Source organism: Lissotriton vulgaris, chromosome 11, assembly GCF_964263255.1.
Source record: "Lissotriton vulgaris chromosome 11, aLisVul1.2, whole genome shotgun sequence".
Lineage (NCBI taxonomy): Eukaryota > Metazoa > Chordata > Amphibia > Caudata > Salamandridae > Lissotriton > Lissotriton vulgaris.
In genome coordinates this window covers 174,582,086-174,606,527 of record NC_141699.1, presented here as the reverse complement: position 1 = coordinate 174,606,527, position 24,442 = coordinate 174,582,086, and the positions used below count along the sequence as shown (strand labels likewise).

The following is a 24,442-nucleotide window of genomic DNA, read 5'->3' as shown; positions in this document are numbered from 1 at the left end:
GTATTAGAACTGTTTTCCCGTACAACTCTTTCTGAAAGGCTTTTAAGGCTAGGAACACAGTCTTTAGCTCTAAGATGTTGATGTGCTGTACAGCTTTCTGCTGTGTCCACAGTCCCCTCACCTTGAGATTGTCCATGTGAGCTCCCCATCCTATTTGTGAGGCATATGTTATGGTCACTGTTGGAGTTGGTTGCTTGAAGGGTCTCCCTTGGGATATGTTCACCTTGTTCCACCAAGCTATTTCTTCCTATATTTTTTGGGTGACAACCACTAGATCCTCCCAACTCCCTGTTGCTTGTGACCATTGTGCTTGAAGCCATTCCTGGAATGGCCTCATGTGTAGGCGGATGTTTGGGATTAAGTGAATGCTTGAATCCATCATTCCTAGTAACTTCCTCACAGTCTGAGCTTGCCCCTTCAGATGTAGCTGTCCCTCCTTCAATAGGGCTACTGTTTCTCGCTTGGGCATACTTTCCCCCACTAATGTATCTATTCTGGCTCCTGAGAACATTTTCTGGTGAAGATTTGTCCCAGTGTATTTGTCACGGGGCCTCTAGTGTCACCATGGAACAAGGCGGGGACCTTAACCATTGTTCCTTTCCGCCCCGTCCTCAGGAACCCTACTGTCCCTTTAACACGGCTTGGATCTCCCCGGTGGAGGTGGACTCCGCTCCTCTGACGTCAGGCGATTCCGGCCTATCAGCACCAGAGGGGGCGGATAAGGAAGAGCACCGGAACAGCACAGCGCGAAAGCCGGAGAAGGGAGTCGGGAGCTGAACGCCGTTCAGGATTTGGTACGAGGACGAGAAGCAGACGCACTACAAGGACGAGAAGCAGACGTACTGCCAGGACGAGAAGTAGACGAAGGGACCAGGAGTACGCCTGGAGGCCACCGTCACCGCGAGCCGCCCTGCCGCACTTCGGGGGAAGTGTGGCTGGACAAGGTACGGGCCATTTGAAGGGATTGTTTGTCTCACGGGGTGGGAACATATAGGGGAGGTCTGTGGGAGGATCCGGTACACCCACTGTGTGTCTCACTCCCGGTAATGCTGTTTCTTTTGGGACAAAAACACAGTGAAAACATTGCTTACGTTTGGTGTCGGGCCCCGGTGACTCCTCACTCCCCGTTTTCCCCCTCCTTATCTACAAAGCACTCGGACATGACAGTAAAGGTCGGCTTGTCTTTTCCTTGTTTTTCATGACGCCGAGACGCGGAACCAAGACAAGAAGTCCCGGACCAAGTGAAAAGAAACTTGAGGACCTCACTTCTTTCCCTTCATTTTGTAGTCAAAGACAGACTCTATTTACTTTATTGATCGTGAAATAAATAATGATCCTCTACTTAAGAACGACTATTGGCCCTTATTACCTTCATATCCGACCTTATACGACCCCCTCTCTTACAGTATTGAAAATCCAAGTTGGATTAATGTATCTATTACCTGGTGTATGTGCTGTTAGCAGACTTTGTACGAGTTTGCCTTAACTAACCAGTCGTCTAGGTACAGGTATACATGTATTCCCGGTCTTCTTAAGTGTGCGGCTACTGCTGCTAGACACTTTGAGAACAATCTTGGTGCTGACTTTAGACCGAATGCTAGCACTTTGAATTGGTAGTGTGTGTCTTTGACTACAAATCTGATTAACCTTTTGAGTCGGTTGTTCATTGGGATGTGCAGATACGCATCCTTTAAGTCTATCGTAGCCCTGCAGTTTCCCTTTTGTACCCAAGGTATTACCTCTTGCAGGGTCATCCTCTTGACTGTGTTTTTATTACCTTGTTGAGGAATCTGAGATCTAAAACAGGACGTAGTGTTCCATCTATCTTTGGGATTAGGAAGTACGTAGAGTAATTTCCCTGGTTTCTTTCTTTGTGAGGTACATGTTCTAGCTTATTTTGCTTGTAGTTCCTGAACTTCTTGGAATAACAGTAGTTTTTCCTTCAGAATGTATTTTCCTCTTTGGTCTTCTGTTTGGAGATGTTTTGACTAGTTATATGCAGAAACCGTACTGTATTATGTTTAAGATCCATTTGTCGGAAGTGAATTCTTTCAATTTTTTTGTGGACATTTTTTAGTCTGCCGCCTACTGGTGTAGAATGTTGGAGGAACTGTTTGTTTGTTTGAGGTCTTTGATTCTTTGTGTGCACCCTCTGATCTTTCTGGAGTGTGTGCCATGTTTGCAATGGATTCAGAAAAGGGGGTGGTGATGAACAGAGTGTCTGAATTAAACAGACCACTCTTACCCAGTCCAAAGATCAGGGCTTGATCCATCACCGTTATTTATCTCACTGCCCCATCCCAGCTCAGAACCTGGCTATATGCAAATCAGTCTGTCCCTGGCCCAGTGCATCAGTGTAAGAATTGGCTTTTGTAGTTTGGTTTGCCCTGTTCCCATCATGCACTGGGACAGGAACAGACTAATTTGCATACAGCCAGGTTCTGAAACTGGGATGGTGCAGTGAGCTAAAAAACGGTGTTGGATCTAGCCCTGATCTCTTGACTGGGTGAGAGCTTTCTGCTTAATTCAGAGACTCTGTCCCTCACCACCCCTTGTTGTAAATATGTTTGCAATGGAGCCATTTAGCTGCTATGGCTGCTCCCCCTCTTTGTGGAAGGCCTCTTCCACGGGGCGTCCTCGAAAGGATTGTGTGCCTTGTTGGTATTGCCAATGTTGCTGCGGTTCTTGTTGTCGCTGATTTCCACTTTGGTAACCTTGTTGGAAAGTTTGATGTGAAGTTGTGGGGTGATGGTTCCCTCTTCCCGCTGGCCTCCTTGATGGTACAAAAGGGGGTGGTGATGGACGGAGCATCTGAATCAATCAACCACTCACACCCAGTCAAAAGATCTGGGTTTAATCCATCACCGTTCTTTAGCCCACTCTGCCACCCCAGTTCAGACATGGCTATATGCAAATCAGTCTGACCCTGTGCCTCATGGGAACAGTCCAGCCCGAACTGCCAAGCCAGGTCTTCCCTGGACCGGAAACAAGCTTCAGAGGACCGGTTTCTGGCATTCCAGCCGTCTTCAGCCCGGCTTGCTTGAATCAAGTGGCAAAGTGAGCAAGGGACTCACGTCTGAGCATACCCTGCCACACATATGGCGGCCAAAAGCGGTACTAAAGGGGGTGGTGATGGACGGAGCATCTGAATCAATCAAACACACACCCAGTCAAAAGATCTGGGTTTAATCCATCACGTTCTTTAGGCCACTCTGCCGCTCCGTCCATCACCATGCCCTTTTGTACCTCAACATCTTAGGGGTGAACGACGAACACGTGTTGCAATCTTCACTTCAGTGATCTACCGGTAAACAGAGGTTCAGACTAGATTCTGGCCCTTCTGGGCTCATTTGTGATGCCAATTTTGGCAAAACTTGAATGGTGTGTGGTCCATTACCACACACAGGGAGTCCCCTGTACACGATTATCCGTTTAATCATGGACTAGGTTGTTTCCACCGTCCGGCCCCTCGATTCAAAGACCAGAATCTTGAATTGCCGTTCTTGAAGTTTTTTCACAATTGTTCGTGGACTCTTCGCTCCAAATCCTGGAGCTCCTTCCGTATCGATCCAGACCCAACTGTGGAGAAAAAGAATCTGAAGATGGTGACCAAATGTCAAATACAACAATTCTGGACCCAACCACTAGATGGCGGAATAATGCACAGATTGTGAATCCAGAAAAGATTCATGCAGCAAAAATATTAATTCCAAGGGTTAATTCTCTTTGAACCAATCTCTTTCCACAGATAGTGAATTGAGCACAACACTTTTTTTGTAATTGTAGCATGTTTTAGCAAATGCTGCTTGTTGTGCAAGAGCTTGTCTGATTAGACCAAATTCCAACCTTATCTGGGCCTGTGAGTAGAATTTGGTAAACCACATAATAGTTTGTATGCATTGCATCACACTATATCTAGGGATTTAACAAATGTCTTTAAGGTGGCTTCAGCCCCAAAGGTTAACAATGGCAAATGTTTGCTTTCAACCACTTTCAACAAAGATTCTAATAAAAGGTTGCCATGGTATTGAAAGAAAATCCCATCATTCCGGTCAAAGGCCTGATCTTTTAGATGAGATGAGAAAAAATACCTTGATCATCAAATAAAATCTAAAGATACTTACAAACCGATAAAACCTCAGTTTTTTTTCTCCAATTTACATACCATTTACATGGTTCTTATATTGTGCCCCATGGCAACCACTGTGATTTTGACAAGATACGCCTCTATAAAATAATTCTTTCAATAATCACTCTGTAGGGTGAGCAAGCTTTTACGTGACAGTACTATCATCATCAGAATATTATAAGAATGAAATAAACTGACCACATATTTTCAGAAGATGAGACATCAAACTATCAATAGTGTTATTTGCATCCACAATAAGCATATTGAATAGAAGGGGTGATAAGACCTATCCCTGCTTGGGGCGATCCTTTGTGTATGCTTTTGAGGAAATAGAACTCATAAAATAAAGTTTTATCAGTGTGTCCATATTAAGCACGTGAGCTAACTGCGAGATATTAAGATGGATGCCTCCCTAACTGAGTTTAAGCCACAAGCAGTTCGTGCAAACTTCATCAAAGGCTCATTTAAAATTAAAAAAACAATCTTATCTGAAACTCCAGATATCTTTAGTTTTTTGTTTCTCCAGCAATTATAAAGAAGAGGTGTGGCGCAGCGGCCAGTGCAACTGACTCCAGAGCGCGGGCGCATGGTTTGATCGCTGGTGGCAGCAGCTCAGCAATAGCTCACTTATTCTCCTTAACGGCCCCCACGCCTTGAAACCTTAAGGCGTGATATGTTCGCGCTTTACAACTATGGATTATTATTATTATTATTATAATAATGTCGTCTAGTGAGCACACAGTGATTTGGCACCTGTCTGGATGAATGAGAAGCTGGAGAGAAATGGCCTAGTCTTCCAGGTTATTCAATAATACTTTAGCAACAATATTTATTAATATGCAACGCATACTGAAAAACAAATGTATTAAGAAATTAAATATGTGGTTAGATGGTTTAAAAAGGGCATACTTCAATCCTAGGATAACATTGAAGTGCTGGCATTCGTGATCACTAGGGAAAGTGGATGTATGCATATGTACTAATATGGGGATAATAACTAGGTTGTCAGAGCCCCATTGGGTCCGACAGGCATCAAGACTGACATTCTTGGATTACTGACCTTTGTGCAGTCTTTCCTAAGGCTTTGCATTCTACGGAGTTACCAAAATGTACTGAATCGAAAGCAGCTCAGAATGTGCTTCTCGTAATGTAAATCCTTAAATAGTATTTCCAGGTCTGAAGTATGAAGTACAAAATGATCAAAGCTTGCTGAAATTTTTAATCAATACTCCGGTGTGTGACTAATCAAATGTTCACCTTCTGTAATCACAATGCTGGGAGGATGGTTTTTAATATTTTAGAATTGGTTTTATGGCATATACACTGATGACTTATAACAAACTGCTCTAGTTAGTTTTTGCAGAAGACCTAAAGGTAATGGGGTGCGTGTTACACATTTCAATGTCAATTCACCTAACTGACTGAGAAACATAACACCCCCATACAAACACAATTCCACACCTTCATTTATTGTACAGGTCATGAGAGAATGGAGTCTGAGGCTAAATAATTCATAAAGTCTAATTATGAGGATTATGCTGCATAACACATTTCAAAATCACTGAGAGTAAAAGAGTTGGCAGTGATAACATTCCAGACTATCCTATGTGGAAGAAATGTATACCTGGTGGAAAAAAAGATCATCATTTTCTAGCTGAATTCCACAAAATTCACAAGGAATGATGATATTTCCTTCGGACTGATCAGGTAATGGATCCGACAGAAGTGCAAATCGATTGTTCAATGGGTCTGATGTCTGGTCAAGGAATGTTCTCAATTGTCCATCATATTCCAGCTGGTGTATTGGAGAATTGCCTCTCTTGCTGAATGAATTCAAGACACTACCGGGATTACAGCCACTCTGCAAAGACAAAGCGAACACATGGATGGAAAGATAACCTCAGAGTTTCAGAGCTACGTAATAATTTAAATGGTGCAAAAAAACAAAATGAACATAGATCAAGACATAAAATGTAAACAAATTATGGTTTGGACCAATTACAGCAGGTGGTCTTAGATAAAAAAAAAATTACATACAGACTCGTTAGCTGCAAAACAGGATACATTAAATGAGTGAACCACAGGCAATTAATTTGATGAACAGATACTGGAGTTTGAGACTACCTGAAGGAACAGTTCCCTCTAAAATATACGCAACTCCTGTCTATTCATAGTCTTCATTCCTGTCAAACGGTCTTCTGTATCAAGGAGAGCAGGAATCACAAGACACAGTATTTCAGTCCATTTCCATGTCGAGACTCTAGACTCCAGTGCCCATATTACTATACTTAAGTCCATACTCCTCTTACTAATCTATTGCCCCCCTGTAAATTCTCTGCCTCTCATACAACAGTATTCTTCAATAGACTTCCTCCAAGACCAGACAAAGCCATTCCAAGTTCACAATTCACCAATGCTTCTTTTACCCAGTATACATTTCTACCCAATACCCTCACATTTTTCCCTTCACATCAATTCACCCAATACCTCCCTTTTAGTAGTTTCTACATGTCACCCTTCAGCAGTCTTCCACAAAGCAGCTTCAGCAGTAACCTTTCTTAAGTCACCCCAACTAGTCTTCAACCTATTGCTCTTTCTGTGCAGTATACAGTTCTACTGAACATCATCCCATGACTTCCCTCTAGCTAGGTATCCACTCTACCCACTGTCCACCAATTACTATCCCGACCAAAAAAGCAATATTCTCTAATGCCTCTTTTCAGCTCAGTTTCTTGACATGCCTCACTATGCCTAGTTTCTCAGTCCACAATCTCGGGTTCCTCCCTATCAATGTTTCCCTATCTTACTGTCCTGTTCAGTTTCCATTGCTCTCTTGCCGCTCAGTCTTCTCCAGGAAGTCTTCTGTCACTCGCCTCCACTTCGCCTGCCTTCCACACTCTGCCGAGCCAGGCGCGCTATGCTTCCTTCCTGCTTCCCTCTTGTTTTTTATTTCAACTAAAATGATGGTCTCGCATCAGCTCGAGCTGGGCGAGCGAAGTGGTTGCAGGCTGGATGGAGAAGCGTTGTGGGAGCAGCGAGGAAATGAAGACGCTTCACAATTAGAGCCCGTGATTTAGTGGGGGCCGCAGAGCGTGTGAGTGTGTGGGTGCGTGGATGGAGATGAGCTGTGAGAGCAGCGAGGAAATGAAGACGCTTCACAATTAGAGCTAAATGACTTATGCGAGAAATATTGGTTGACCCGTAGCAAAAGTAATATTTTCCTTCATGTGACTAGCGCTGCGGCATTTTACAGTAGCTGTTGAACTCAGTATCGCAGCGTTTCGCTCTTTGCAGGAGTCCTTTCACTATGTCCATTAAAGTCAGTTTCTATTGCCCTGTGGAGGAGTAGAGGAAGCCAACATCTCTTCATGGCTACTAACCGGAAGTGCACGCGGATTGGGCAAAAGTGAGTTTTCAAACATAGGAGGCAGGCGTGCAGCTTCATGTTTGAGTTTGTTTACTTACTGAAGAAAGGGGTTTACAGGGCGAGCGCGCGGGGCCGGATGTAAGAACAGGGAGCGCGCGGCCGCAGAAACGGAGACCTGACCCGGTGCTCTTGGGGAGGGGGGTGAGTTGCGTGTGAAGCTGCGGGAGATTGTACTACTGTAGTCCGAGTGGTTGATGTTGGGTTTTTGAATGAAACTTGTGGGGAGCTGCAGGAGATGGAGCGATATGACATTCACAGATTTGAATTAGGGAAGCTGCAAAAATACTTGCTTGGCGTGAGAATTGCCTAGAAGGTGGATCTGAAATACTGTATGAAGAATTCATGTGTAGCACTTGAAGGAGGGGAGGTGCATTGCTGCAAACTGGAGTGTAGTGTAGTTCCTCTATTCCCAATAGGCTCTGCGCATTGGAATAATATATTCTGTAGTAGGACTGAGGTCGACTAGGTCTCTACCGAATCTATTAGACTTAATTGTGAGTGCCAGCTAGCTCAGAGGTCACTAGAAACGTTCTCGAATTCACAAGAAGGGATTAGTTTCTGACAACCGCATAAACATGACAACTTTGTTTCCCAAGAATAAGAAATCAATCTCTAGAGTCGCGGAAACAATAGATAGCTATTTTACTCAGTCAATCGTGCATGCTTCGTTTCACCAGAGATGATGAGAAAATAGAGAGACAGGCGTTTTCAATAAAAAGTATTTATTGAACAGTCTTCTTTCTCAAGCATAAGAAATGTACCACTACAATCGTAATACTGGTTATAAAGTACAAGGCATATAATACGAATTGTATTATAAAATATTACTGTAAGAGCATGATATGGTTTCTAAGCCATAAAGTACCTAAAATATATGAATACATACAGTGATATAATAATGACTAAAAGTACTCAACTGGTGCTTCTAAAATACACCTACCCCGGTGTACCTATCCTAAGTCTAGTACAAGGGAAGAAGTAAGTGAGGTGTAGCTTAAGTTTAGTATTCTTTTGCCAAGAATCTATTCCAAGAATTCTCTAAGGGTCTAATCAGCTCCGTACCTTGGTTTAGAATGAAGGAGGTCTCAGAACTCAATTCACCAGCAACCCACAAGGGTAGCCTGGAAACACTGGAGCTGGATTTCTCTGCAGGAGAGAAGACAGCATCTCTCAGTGTGTCAGCTGGAGGGTCGACTTCCTTCAGCATTTGCTGCTGCAGGGCGCGTCGGGCAAGTAGATAGTCGATCTGCTCCAAACCACCGTGTGTTTGTCTGGGCAAATGTAGGCATATTTATACCTTGAAGGTGCCGAGTTGGACATATGATTGGACATAATAACGTCATCAAAGACTCAGTTCTTTGAAAACTCCATGATTTCCTAGATAAATTAGTATTCAGGCAAGGGAAAGTCCCTAGCTGCTGAAGGCGGGTTTTTCTAAGAAATCGTTGTTGATTTTCGGAATTTAGTGGAAGTAGCCAAGCCGTATATGGGCTGCATATGCTCAGTCCAAATATGGTTATGATTTCTATGCCTATATAAGGATTGGGTAATATGTACCTATATATGGGCATGAATCGGGAAAATTACACTAGAGTCCTAGATTCGTACATAACACCCACTCCACGACATTAAGTTCAATAAAACTAAATGTATAAGCACTGAACATAACAAAGGCAAGTGTTTACAATCCCACCTCAAAATACAAATTGTATTTGAAAAGGCTTGTTCACATGAAATGAGTATAAAATGTATGAAAGAACAAGTCTCAACAGATATGAAGCACATTATGAGAGCATACATTCTAACATTTATGAAATACGAAATTACATTTATGGAATGTCTCAAGTTACAGAAAAAAGGTAGAGACCATCCTATAGCATAATATTTCAACTGTTTCGGTTTTAGGACAAGGCCAAATATTGTTCTACTTTAAGCAGATTACTCTGTGCCAACAAGTTCTATTTTGGAAAAAGTTCAAATTGTTAGACTGTTTATTTTGAAAAAGCCAAGGCCGAATTTCAGAGTTAAGGGAACGCTGTGTGAATTAATCAAAAGTTATTCTCGGTGTCAGGAGAAAACATCAGATCGTCTAGGCTGGCAAAGAAACAGTCTACCATAGTAGGCGAAAGTAGAACCAATTCAGTTAGCAGGTCAAATGTGCATAGATGAGGATCATCGCAGTCAGCGTTTGATGCATTAGCAATGTCCACAGTAGGTGGTACCGGTGTGCCTGTAGTGTCACGTATCTCACCCTCAGTTAGACTTGCCAGTGAGACCTCAATGAATGCAGTCATCAGAATGGGCAGCCGTTGGGGGCAATACGATGCACAAGTCGTTACCAGACCTAGCAAAGCATCAACATCCGATGGCAGGACTGATGGCAGTGTAAGACAAATGTCCAACACGCATTCCTCTCCGCAAAGCAGGCATCGTAGAACATGTAAGATGCAATCTTGCCAGATTGGTCTGAACGAAAGGAACCAAGTTGTGTTCAGATCCCTTAAACGAGCCAAGCCAAGAATCTGTGTAATTCTCTCACGATACCTCATGGAAAGGAGGGATTGTTCCATGGTAGTCTGGGTATCGCTGGTGACTGGACTTGCTATATCGGAGCAGAAGGAATAAAAATAGAATTCCTGCCACGAGTCCCAAGATGAGGCAGGCCGCTGAACACAGAGTGCACGAAATTTGGAAAAATGCAGAGGACTGCTTCAAATGGTGCCAACAGTCCTGAAAAAATTGTCTTAAATACATGTGCGATGCCACTGGTATCAGACATGTTTAAGATTTGACCTAACATTTCTGCGAAATGCACTGGGTAGTTCGTTGATAATAATGCATGTATTTCTGCAGAAGTCCTTGCAACTTGCAGATCATCCGTTTCTCTAGACTAGGTCAGTGGCACAGTTTTTTGTAAATGAATAGCTTTCATTCTGCTTAAAGTATCAATTCGTATAGAAGAGATATTCAGTGAAGGCCATAACGCCGTCTCCCTGTCTGTCTTTCTTTTAGGATACAATACTTGCTTACAAGTGACCCTGGATGACACTAACTAGATGAGCTTTTCCTGGCAACATGCCACAACAGCTGTGGTCATTGAGCAAAACGTAGCTGCCACTGGATAGCTGCCTGAAAATTGGTTCTATCACTGTGGAGAGTGAACCGTGCAGGTGGCAAGAAAGGTTATTTGCAGAACCTTCACAAGCTCTGTGTAAATTAATACCTTGGCACAAAAGTGTACCACTTAGTAAGTTCTTACAATTTTTACCACTAAGAAATACCTCCTTTCCCCCATTCCAACATTTGTGTGTGTGTGTAAGGTAAAGTCCAGGTCGACTTAATGCTTCTTTACCCAACCTTTCATACAGGCCCGCTGGTATATGCTGTAGACAATACTGAAATTGGGAAATCGTCACTAGTATTGTGATGGTGCCATGTATTATCCATTCAATGACAGGCTTCTCAGAAACTGTCAATGGTAATCTTTCCAGCTTTTCAATGCTCAGCACCGTATAGTCTGCTCCTCTTTGTGCTAAAGGGATTTGTTTATCTGTAAGGTTAAATACAGTAAGTAATGACGTGGTGTTGATTAGACGCCATGGCAAGTAGCCTGAACGTAGATTTTGAAACATCTGCCTAGCTGCATTATAGGACGTAATTGGGACTGGCCATGTTGTAACATTATCAAGTCCTGCTCTATTATGTCAATGGCAGATGATACACTGTTGTCCAGAGAATAAATTCTGGAGGACAGAGTCATTAACCCGTTGTCCAATACAGAAAGGCTTTTCTCTAAATTAATACAATCAATTTCTCGTATTTTTTTCTGCAGTTTCCATTTGCGTTATTTTCAATGCTTCATTGTAAGCAGCGTATATATTGGCGTGTATGAAATGTTTTTGATGTGGTTTGCGAGGCCCCATAAAAAAAATCTCACAAATCATTGCCTTCTTTAAGTAAAGATAAGTGTTGTTTGATTTCTGGAAGTGTAGATTTCTGTAGCCACTCAAGGCATAGCTTTCCTACACTGTAAGTAGTTACTATCCCTGGATGTTGTCTCTGGAAATATCTTGGATCTGGCCTATTCATTGTGAACCCTTATGTTTTGTTCAGGAATCTATATTGACAGTGATTAGTGTCTATGGTCCAGATTAACCATTTTTTTTTTCCAATCAGGATTAGTTCTGTTGTGTTGTAAAATCTGTTTTACGTCTACCTCCTCATCCGCAGTGTTTTTACAGTCAGGTGCGGGGTTCGGTATGGATGGTTTGTTTAAATCTTTTATCTTAGCCAGGCCAAGACAAGAAGTTTGTTGAACAGTGTCATTTAAAAACATTATTTGTTCTGGTATAATGCAGGCTCTGAACAGGGCTTCTAAACCTTGCACCTGTCAGTCTTTTGTGCCCCAGAGTTTTTGTCTCAATGTTGTCTTTCCAAAAGTCAAAACCTAATGTAGACAGCTGAGCATAAATGTTTGCAGAATAAATTTGTTTTGTATTGGTCAACATGGTTTTCATTCCTGTCGTATTCATATTTTTGAATAAAACGTTTCTGGATTTGTAACATTAAACCCTGAGAAGTACGGAAACTTTTCATAAAATGTTTGAGCTACCCTTAGGTGGCGTTGGACAATGGCATTGGACAATGTTATGAAAAACCACAAATAACAACGGTCAAGAAACAAAGTGAAGCTATCTAGAAACCTGTGTGCTGTTGATGGGATACAATCTATGAATCCACAGTGTTCATGGTGAAAAAATGTGTTCCCATCAGATACCCGTCCTGTACCGCCCTACATCATTTGGGATCCTTCACCCGAAGGAAGTGGAAACGAATCCACTATGGATTAGGTAGATTGTAGCCTAATCGTGCTGAAGGATGCAGTGATGTGTAGAGGAAAAATATATGGTGGTATCAGGGGGTAAAAATAGCTAGCAGTGCAAAAAGAAGGAATGCCATGTGTAGCATGTGACTAAGGTTAAAAAACAGTGCAAAGTAGTGTTACAAATAACTACTTAGGTGTAATCCAGGTCGACATGTTTCTGCAGAGTAATAGGCTCACAAGATACCTGTCTGCTTCATCAGGACCTTAACAGAAATGTGCTACTGCTGATAAGTGTATTTAAAGTGATTATAATCATATCACCCACGTTCTGGGGAATGAGCTCTCCACCTCACCCGGCTACAGCTCAGGTACAAATGGAGCCCCGCTCTGTCCGTCGGTACTCCTCGCCTCCGTCTAGGCTGTCGGTGGGAGCAGACAGGTATCTTGTGAGCCTATTACTCTGCAGAAACATGTCGACCTGGATTACACCTAAGTAGTTATTTGTAACACTACTTTGCACTGTTTTTTAACCTTGGGTGTGGGTAGGATTCTATTAATATTTATTTCTTCCACTCCTACAATCCAATATTAATTCACTTAGTCACATGCTACACATGGCATTCCTTCTTTTTGCACTGCTAGCCTTGCTAATTTTACCCCCTGATACCACCATATATTTTTCGTCTACACATCACTGCATCCTTCAGCACGATTAGGCTACAATCTACATAATCCATAGTGGATTCGTTTCCACTTCCTTCGGGTGAAGGATCCCAAATGATGTAGGGCGGTACAGGACGGGTATCTGATGGGAACACATTTTTTCACCATGAACACTGTGGATTCATAGATTGTATCCCATCAACAGCACACAGGTTTCTAGATAGCTTCACTTTGTTTCTTGACCCGTTGTTATTTGTGGTTTTTCATTACTTGTAGGGATCATAACAATGCAAGGTCAATAAATATTCCCCCAATACACCCTCCTTATCGTATTGGACAATGTTCCCATTAATTATAAGTAAAAACATTTCTAGGACTTGCAGATTTATGTAAATAACGGGGACCATAATGATTAAAACAATACATTTGTTTGTACTCTGATGAACCTTCTAAGTATCCATGTTCTATGAATTTCGCTGACATTCCTAAGTCTGTCATCATATTATTAACAGTTTCAAAGTCCCAATCATCAGAAAATGTGCTGGGTGATACAAAGTCACTCAAAAGAAACCTTGAACTGGTGTGGAATCTTCAACAATTCCACGAGGCCATAGATGTCATAATCAGTTCTGTCCAATGCTATTCCACCAGGTATGGGAACGGCTGAGATGTTCACTGAGGACCGGTCTCTGCGTTCATGATGAGATGATTTGTGAGGTTTCAGGAGCAAGTTAATGTTCTTACTTGCTGTGTCCATTGTACTGTATTTTCCATCTATCATCCTTCCCAAACTTAACACCAGTATGAGCCAGAGCAGGAGGAAAAGTACGCCTACCACAATCCAAAATTCAATCCATGGTGAAACCAGATAGGTTTTTTAAAGCTGATGAAAGAGTTCTGTTATTTTTTTCTTTGAAAGTTTTATTTGCTGGCGTATTTTCAGGTTCACTGGGATCCTCAGAAAATGTATCAAAGTTGATGAAATAGCCAGAGGCAGTTCTGTCAATTGTTGGAATTGCATCAGGATTGTTCTGAATCGTCGTAGTTGCTTCTTCCTTCGTCATATTTGTATTGTCAGAGGCTACATCATTGTAGACCGGAGTTTCTTGACAAACTGTTATTTGGGTCTCAAGAGGTACAAGTTCCATGGATTTGTTACATAGTCCTTTTCTTACTGCAGGTTTATCAAAGGTGATGAGTCTTTCAGTTTGAACCTCTTGGATTGTAGCAAGATTTGGACTTCTGCTACATCTTGGGAGTCCACTGGCCTACTACTTATTATTGGCCACATGTTGTGGTTTGACCAGGTCGATTGATACAACTCCGTTCTCCCGTTTACCAGCAAGGGGCGGTAGTAACACTGATCTTGTTCCTTGGATTCCTAGGACAGGTACTGCTTTTCTGTTAGAAGGCCCAAATTCCTTCTTCAGCGCGATCTTTCCCCTGACTAGATCCCCAATCTTTGGAATCCAGACAGGTCTTGCTGGGACAGGTGGTTTTTCTTCAGCGGTCGTTGGCTTCTATATCGTGTTACTCAGACTTCAGCCAAACGGTCTTTGACATCAAAGGGTTTTTGTTCCACCACTGAAGTTTGACAATCTAGGTCTTCGATTATCATTCTAGTACCAAACAGTAATACATATGGAGTGATTCCACACAGAGAATTTATTGGCAAATTGTTAAGACTACGTTGGACACTTATTAGATGTTTGACCCACCCATCACCCGAACCTAATACCTTAGCTGTTATGGATTGCTTTATGTCACGGTTTTTTCTTTCCACTACCGCATTACCCTCAGGATGGAAGGGACTAGAATACCGCAATGCAACGCACAAGCTAGCCATGGCCTCTTTGTAAGCTCGAGAGCTAACCGCAGGACCCTGGTTAGAATGCAGCGTGCCGATTGCGTATGTGCTGATAAAGACTCGCAAATCCTTTATAACAGTTCTGGCGTCAGCTGAGCGCTGGGGCCACATCCAAATAAATCTTGTCCTAGTAGTTGTGGGACCGCATCTGTCCATGGAGACGTCTGCGTGTAGATAGTCTAATGCTGGCTAACAATGGTGTCTGAACTGGGCTGGCTACACTGTAGTCAGGTATCTGGTGATCTTCAAAGCTATGATATCTGTAACAGGTATCACAGTTTATTCCAAATTCGTAAACTTGGACGCTCATTCCAGGCCACCAGTACATCTCTTCTAATTCTATTAGAAATTTTAAGATCCCTTGATGTGTCAGACCCTCTCCCATATGTGCTTCTTGAACCAAAGCACCTCTCCGGTTCCCGTTTGGAATTACTCTGTCCCGCACTCCAGGGATTCGAGCAAAAGGAACGGAGTTTGCATCAATTATGTATGTATACGTGAGTGGACAGTTTAGAGGTAACGCTGCATAGCTGCATTCCATGGAGGCTTTTACCGCTAGTAACGTTTCACCGTCTATTACTCTTTTTGAGCGAGCGATTGCAGCTAAAGAAGCCGATTGTACAGCTGCCTTCACGGCTTCATCAGACAATGAATTCCCTGCAACGTGAACACCATCACGCTGATGACTCAGTATGAATCACGTGAGTCTTTTGTAGTTCTTTTAGCAAAAGACCTACTTGTTACCAAAGCAGTTTATGCTTAATTGTGCCACCTTTTGTATTTTTGAAACTGTTTCGAACCCAGTTCTGCAAGTGCTCATTGTAAGATTCAACGTACAAATACGAATCGCACACTATCAGTTTAGGGAATTCGCGATCGGTATTTTCAAGCGCCATCTTGAAAGCCTGTAGTTCAGCTCGCGGAGCTGTACAGTCTCCGAGTGATTGAGTTTTAGTGACCATAGGTCTAAATTTACCTTCGTGCCAGCAACCTTTAACAATCGCGCACACAGCACTATAGGCTTGTTTATCTCGAATTGCTGGCTGGCTGTGCTGATCCGTCTGTATAGATTATACATCCGTAATGTTCTAGAGGCAGAATCTTGGTCGGCAGAGGACATTCATGTTCATATTGTAGGAATTCTTGTGTCTTGAAGTAGGGGTCAAAGACGTATTCAACGTCTGTTGCAGCAAAAGAATGAACCCATTGTAGCCATCTCGGATGTAAAGCCTTAGCATTTGGTATGCTCGCTTTCGTCACTGCTTCTAAGGCAGGGACAGGTGTAACGATCATTATGCGTTTACCCTGTGCGAGAGCTCTCTTTTGCTACTGCAGTTTGAACCGCTGTCAGAATTTTTTCTGTAGAAGTGAATTTTATTTCAGCTTGGGTGTACAAGTGTGATTTGTATGCTATTGGTATTCTTTCACCTCATTAAAAGGTCAGATATGTGAATCTGCATCTTCCTGGGATGATTTGGATCAGGTTGCACACATTGTCACGTGTTTCGAACTGTGTTTTGCTAACATGTCTGTTTGTACTGAACGCAAAATTTCTGTATGGTTTGGAGTCCAATTTGTTGGTTTGAAATCAGGTTTGATTAGTTCGTAGAGAGGTTTAACCCTTTATGAGTAATTTAGGACATACGTTCTTCCAAAATTCAGGAAACCTAGAATTGATTGTAAGTTTTTGAGCGTTCTTGGAGGTAGGAGCAGCGCACACTTCTCTAGAAAGTTAGCTGCCAGGCTTTTGCCTTCACTTGAAAGTTTGTATCCTAAGAATAGGGGTAGAAAGATATATACAATAGACAATATCACAACTGGTATTATTTGTAGACAACTATACAGGATATCTATACAGCGTTATCCAAAAAGGAACAAGGAGACTCAGTTTGATTTTTGTATGTGCTCAAGGCATCATTTATCTCCGCGTATCAAAATAGTATAGGGCAGGAGGCGTGGCCAACTGCATGGCCGGGTAGGACGTGCCCCGGCGTAGCTCCCGCAAAACTACAAGAAATCCGCCATAAATAATACTCCACGTCGCAACATTCGGAGATTTTTCGTCGTCTGGAGGAGCGGCCAGTGTCCAGCACAAGCGGGGACCGCCAATGCCGTTGTAGCGGCAGAATAAGAGCCCTTTTTCAGGCCTTGAAACGAAACCTCCAGGGAAACCTCTGGTCCCAAGATGGCGGCTCCCGGAGCTCTGCCGGCCTGAAACGCGACACAAAGCAGGCGCCAGCGGGGATCGCGACTGAAGCAACCCATCCCTCTGCCGGTAGGAGAGCTCACCGACGCTTCCAGCGACACCCAGAAGATCCGGTTCCCCCCCCACCCCCTTCCAGGCTCCGTCGGGGGTCGAGGCTGAGGGATCCGCCCGTGGGCGCAGGGGTGCGCCGAGCTGTGCCCCGCTCCCTTGCTGGGACTGCCGGAGGGCACCTGACATTGACGGGAGAGCTCTGCGCCTTATGTGGGCCTGAAGATCGGCACCGGGAGACAGATTACCAGCCCCTGAACCCGGAGAGCCACGGAGATGAGCGCCCCTCCCCCCCTCTTGCCTACCCGGTGCGGTGCCTGAAGGTGAAGCCAAGATGCGTCCTGGGAGGGGTCGGGCCCGGCTGCCCGGTATTTGGATCCCCTGAGTGCTGCCTGAGGCCAACACTGATTCCAGGAGATCGGTTGTGGGTGACGGTTGCCCCCCCCCTCGCCCTACCTGCCTGAGCACTGGTGAGACCTCACAGCTCGCAGAGGAAACCTGCAGAGACGCAAAAGTGCACATATGGTGAGCCCAACTGGAGGTGCCTGAGGTGGGAGCCCTGGGCCACGCTAGACAACCGGTGGCCTCCAGGTGGGGAGCAGAAAGTGCCCAGAACCCCGGTGAATGAGTCCACTTCTTTTACCCCTATTCATTCACCCTATCCCACCCTTTGTTTACCTTTATTTCTCTTACCATGTTTATTCTCTTACCCGTATTTACTCACCCCTACCTACTCACACATGTATGTATTCACCACTTGGTGTTTGAATTGGATCGCACCACTCCAAGATGGCCCCCGCATATGCACGGACGCGAGTCCGTCATCTCTGTTTACTTAATTCATTTAGCCGATCGTTTCACTCGCGGCTCTGACGGCAAACAGATGACCGCAGGAATACACCTAAGGACATCACGCTTTACATTGAAGTAAGAGGCGAACTACTGTATGCTTAGAGACTTACCATCGACTTGTTTCACCGGCGGTAATACTTCCACCACCTCCCTCCCCTGCACTCTACTTGCGCGCACTTAACCTAGTAGCCCCACACCTAAGAGCACGCCTTCATCCTTCATCGTCATTTTTCTTTTAAATGCTTAGAGACTTATTATCTACGTGTTTCACCGGCGGTAATTCTCCTACCACCTCCCTACCCTGCACTCTATTTGCGCATACTCAGCCTAGCACACCTAAGAGCACGCCGTTAGACTCCTTTTACCTTCTAATATAGCATCTTCCCTCACCGTCATTTTTCTCTGCTTCCTCCTTTAGCTCTCCGTGATCAAGGGCGCCTACGCCCGAAATGCATTGGAGCATAATGTTCAAATGTAAATGGAGTATAATATTCTCGATATGCTGTTGAATATCGAAGCCGTGCAAACCTAAAATCACTATATAAATGAAGCAATAAAGACTCACTACTTTAAACAGAAGCACCTTTGTGTGATCTCAATTGGTGTGCTCCACCAGGGGATGTTCTTGCGGGGCTCCGCATACACGACAACCTTTCCTGGGACATAACGCCGTGAGAGGTGAGGGCACGATACTCGCGCCCCGCCCTCGCCCCCCCCCCCCCCCGGTGGAGCGGTTACAAGTGAGAACCTCCCAGCCGGTGGACCATTCGGACCTGACCCAGCATTCGGCGGCTGATACTGCGGGGCACGGGAGATAGCGGGCCTTTTTCCATCCCCCTTCACCCACACGCCAGCGAGACCAAAATACATCAGAAGTAGCGATATCTATCAAAATAATTGGGAAGAGAGACCCAGTGGCAAGACCAGCCAGGCAGGACACTATGGACAACTACGCCACTACACGGGTGCAGAGAGAGGCGAACCAGGGGGGACGAGAGGCTCGCACGGACACCGCCATGCTTTTAGAAGCAATCCAGGCCTCGAGGACGGACATCCAAGACTCAAGAGCGGCGCTAGAGACGAAAATAGGGGAGGTGGGCTCAGAAGTCCTCCTACTATGCCAGGACTTCCGAAATGTGTCGGACCAAGTCAATACAGCAGAGACCAGAATCACGGACGCGGAAGAATCCCTCACGGCCCTCAAGAAAGACATGACGGAACTACAGGCATCGCACAGACAGCTGCTGTGGCGAGTAGACGATGCAGAAAACAGGGCAAGGCGAAACAACCTGCGTTTTGTTGGAGTTAGGGAAGGAATTGAAAAGACTGATGTGGCTGCCTTCCTATAGTAGACACAGAAGGGGGTTCCCCAAGGGTAACTTTAGGATATAGGCAGGTAATGGGGGGAATAACCAATGCAAATAGAAAAGACAAGAACCCTGCCTTGGGATATTAAAGGCCCTAAAAAAGGGGTCCAACAAATGTAGGTAAAGGGGTGATTGACCTAGGGGTTGACACAACACAAAACAATCACATGGACAATTCAAGGATAAACAGAACAATTCATATTTGAAAATATATATCTTTTTTTATTGTTTTTAAGAATATCAATGATATAAATATAAAGTTTCTTTTATCACATGTACAAAATAAATCACCAATAAAATAGACATAGATAAGAAAGCATTGTCACTAAGAGGAATCTATCCTGCCCAGTATCGGCCACACTACACACATTCTACCTCATTCACTTCAATCTTTACCCACTCATTCCTATTTGATCTCATTTATCATTCAAACTACATCCATTCATCTAATCCTGGCGGATACAACATAAGGATGGTTTCACGTGTTGTATGGGTCGGGACTAAAACATCCCGACCCATACAACACGTGAAACCATCCTTATGTTGTATCCGCCAGGATTAGATGAATGGATGTAGTTTGAATGATAAATGAGATCAAATACTGGGCAGGATAGATTCCTCTTAGTGACAATGCTTTCTTATCTATGTCTATTTTATTGGTGATTTATTTTGTACATGTGATAAAAGAAACTTTATATTTATATCATTGATATTCTTAAAAACAATAAAAAAAGATATATATTTTCAAATATGAATTGTTCTGTTTATCCTTGAATTGTCCATGTGATTGTTTTGTGTTGTGTCAACCCCTAGGTCAATCACCCCTTTACCTACATTTGTTGGACCCCTTTTTTAGGGCCTTTATATCCCAAGGCAGGGTTCTTGTCTTTTCTATTTGCAGTGGCTGCCTTCCTACACACCTGGCTGACGTCCATGTTCCCCCAAGCACCCTTTTCGAACTGTTTTGTGTTTGAACGGGCGCACAGGGCCCTGCTAGCGAAACTGCCGGAAGGTGCGCGGCCCCAACCTATCATTGCAAGGTTCCTCAACTTCGGACAGGGATCTCATCCTGAGAGAGGCCTGAAAAAAGGGGGAGCTCCGCTTTGAGAACACTAACATTATGATATTCCCGGACTACAGCCAGGAAGTGCAAAAGCAAAGACGCTCATACGACACAGTGAAGGCAAAGCTTCGAGAAATGAACATATCCTACATGTTGCTCTTCACTGCGAAACTGAAGGTGTTATTCAAATGAAGATCGCATTTCTTCACCCGTCCGGAGGAGGCCTGGCTTTGGCTGGAGGAGAGACAGATGTTGCGGGAGGCGGAAGAGGAGGGTCGTAGAATCCAAACGGAGATGGCAGCCGCCAGTTTTCGAAAAAGCCCGGCTAAGACACATAGATCAAATCGCTCACGGGCTGGTCGACAATCGCAACGGACGCCATATCCGGACCAGTATGCGACGAACAGAGGGGCCCGAAGTGGAGAAGGACAACCTAACGAAGACGCCCCGCCAGGATCCAGGTTTAGCTCACTGATACCACACACGGACATTGAGACGGACAATGGGGACCAGACGGAACAATCCCTATACCCGTTGGTAGCTGCCATTCGAGAATTGGAACAAGGAGACACGGGCACAATGGAAGACCAAGAAATAGCAACGCAAGGCTCCCACTCCTGAAGAATCGTGGAACTGAGACTCTGAATTGCAGTTCTTGCACTGGGACACGCAAGTGGCTATCATTCTGTTTTTCTTTGCTTTGGGGTAGGATCCTACCTTTTGTTTTTCAGTTGAACTATCTTAGCACAGGTCGCGTATCACGACCCGGCTTGGCCGCCCAGTGCATACCGGGACTGTTAACTATTGAAGGGCCACTTGAGAGTTCCAGTGCATACAATAGACTTTCTTTAGTTGGGGTTGTTTGGGGGGAGGGCGACAGACCTTTATTACCCGGCACTCCTTGCCGTCAATGTTTGCACTGGTGGGATGGCGGGGAGGTGGAGGGGGGGAATGAGGGTGTTCAAATAGTTTGGTTGTCGGGAAATGGGGTGGAGGGAGGGGGGATGCAGTTAGTTAAACAGTCATGATCAATGGTGCAGCATGTTCTTCTTCGACCAGGGCGACTGTCCACACCTCCTGAAAGGCACTGCAATAGGGCAGGTACATTAATGGCACAATCTACAGTCAGTGAGAAACTCAGCGTGCTGACATGGAATGTGAATGGCCTGGGTAACAAGATAAAACGAGGGTTGGCGAGTAATTATCTCAAGAGAATAGGTCCAGACATAATTTTCCTACAAGAAACTCACCTTAAGGGCACCAATTGCGCTTTCTTAGCTAGGGAAAGGTACAAAGTCCTAGCGCATGCGGGATATACGACAGACTCTAGAGGAGTAGCAATCCTAATCAAGAACTCTTCCCCATTCCACGTCACGCGCACGGGGGGGGGGGGGATCAGCTGGGAACCTGTGTTGGGGTCCAAGGGACATGGCGTAGACGCACCTACACGTTGGTATCTGTATACGCACCACCCAAGCTGCAGGTAAACACATTGAGGGCACTAAGCCACCATACTCCTTGATTCAGCAGACACATTTCAAATAGTGGGGGGTGACTTCAATGACGTGATGGATAGGGGACTTGACAGATCAGGCACACGCCCACCCAGGAGAGCCAGACCCCGCTGGCCCAAATGATTACCACTATAGGCCTGACTTTGGAGGCAGATCCACCCGGCCCAGGCAGCATATTTTTTCTACTCAGCGGCGTACAAAGTGTTCTCTAGATTAGACTACATATTCACGTCCAGACAGGAGATGGGTATTGATGTCGCAGCGGAATATATGGCGAGGGGACTCTCTGATCACTCGCCGCTCCTGGTGCAGATGGGACAGACTAGGAGCATGAGACGGGACTCATGGCGCCTCTCTGCATGGGACATTAAAAATAAGGAGATACTCAAGGGGGTGAGAGCAGATGCACGAGTATATCTGGCTGAAAACGAAGGGACAGTGGACTCGGCGGTGACCCTTTGGGAAGCCCTAAAGCCGGTGATGAGAGATAGAATACAAAGCAGATTGGGAGCGGAGAGAAGGAGATTACAAGAAGAGGTATCGGCAGTTGAGTGCACCATAGTGGGACTAGAACAGGAGCCTTTAACCACAAAGAGCGACAACACTGAGGAAGCTCCTGGACAATCAGCGACAATACAAGGAGTTGGTGACTGGGGAGGCAAGGACGCAGAACCTGGCCACTCTTCACCACCTTTACGACGTTGGAGATAAGTCGGGCAAACTGCTGGCGTGGCTTAGTCGCAAAGAACGGGCTGCGAGATGGGTGGAACATGTCCGTGATGCGAAGGGAGGGTTGGTTACCACAGATCCCCACATAGCGGATACTTTTGTGGCCTACTACGAACACTTCTACACAGCAAGACAATTAGGCTCGTGCGAGGAGGCGCTGCAATATTTGGCGCAAATCGACCTGCCTATGCTAGACTCGGAGACCCTCATAACTCTGGAGACTGACATCACTTTAGAGGAGGTTACGGTGGCCATCGCGGGGCTAAAACCGGAGAAAACACCGGCACCGAATGGTTTCCCGCCGGAATTCTTCAAGGGGACTACGGATATATTGACCGCACACTTGAGGAACCTCTTCCTAGAAGCATACCGGGAGGGAAGACTGCCCTCTGACCCATCGATGGCGACAATAATCCCAATCCGCAAAGAGGGTAAACCAAGGAAGGACTGTGCGTCTTACCGGCCTATTTCCCTTCTGAACACGGAGGTGAAGCTCCTCGTGACAGTCTTGGCGCAGCAGCTGAGACCTGTAGTACCAGAGCTGATACAACTGGACCAAAGAGGTTTCCTGCCCGACAGGGCCACGAAACTCAATCTTCGACGCACGCAAAACTGGTTGCAGGAGGTGAGAGACAAGTCAAGTCAAGTCATAAGATTTGTATAGCGCACTACATACCCAGAGGGTTTCAAGGCGCTTAGGAAGGGGAGGAGGATTATTTGTCAAATATCCACGTTTTAAGCTGCTTTCTGAACGCTAGGTGATTCTGGGTGAGGCGAAGGTAATCGGGGAGTGAGTTCCATGTTTTGGCAGCCAGGTATGAAAAGGATCTGCCTCCCATGGTGGTCTTGTTGATGCGAGGTACAGTGGCGAAGGCTTGGCTGGAAGAGCGAAGTTGGCGGGAGGGGGTGTAGAAGGATAGTCGGGAGTTGAGGCAATCTGGTCCGATGTCGTAGAGTGATTTGTGTGCGTGGGTGAGCAGTCGGAAAGTGATCCTCTTATTGACGGGTAGCCAGTGGAGGTCTTTAAGGTGACCAGAGATGTGTTCGTTGCGTGGGATGTCTAATATGAGCCTGGCTGAGGCGTTTTGGATTCGTTGTAGTTTCTTCTGGAGTTTTGCGGTGGTACCTGCGTAGAGGGTGTTTCCGTAGTCCAGTCGGCTCGTGACTAGAGCGTGGGTGACTGTTTTCCTTGTTTCGGAGGGGATCCAGCGAAATGTTTTTCTGAGCATGCGAAGAATGTTAAAGCAGGAAGAGGATACGGCGCTGACTTGTCTGTTCATTGAGAGTGAAGAATCCAGGATGACGCCAAGGTTCCGTGCGTGGTCTGTCGGGATGGGTGCTTTTCCGAGGGCTTCCGGCCACCAGGAGTCGTCCCATGCAGAGGGGGATGTACCTAAGATGAGGACTTCTGTTTTGTCTGAGTTCAGTTTCAGACGGCTTTGTTTCATCCATTCGGCGACTTCTTTCATTCCTTCGTGTAAGTTAGTTTTGGCGGTGCTGGGGTCCTTGGTGAGAGAGAGGATCAGTTGAGTGTCATCCGCGTAAGAGATGATGTTGAGGTTGTGTTGGCGGGCGATGGCCGCGAGGGGGCTCATGTATACGTTGAAGAGGGTGGGACTGAGTGAGGATCCTTGAGGTACGCCGCAGATGACTTCAGTGGCCTCTGACTTGAATGGTGGGAGGCGGACTCTCTGGGTTCTTCCGGTGAGGAACGAGGTGATCCATTCCAGTGCTTTACCTTGTATTCCGATG

General features: G+C 45.1%; 1 protein-coding gene across 1 annotated transcript in view; it reads right to left on the bottom strand.

Annotated features, from left to right (window-relative positions):
- Nucleotides 1-24,442, bottom strand: part of TRAFD1 (TRAF-type zinc finger domain containing 1) — a 305,815-nt gene that overhangs the window by 140,393 nt on the left and 140,980 nt on the right. Inside the window, exon 8 of the mRNA XM_086943078.1 lies at nt 5,754-5,990. Within this exon, the coding sequence (XP_086799204.1) occupies nt 5,754-5,990 (237 nt within the window). The remainder of the gene's footprint in view (nt 1-5,753; nt 5,991-24,442) is intronic.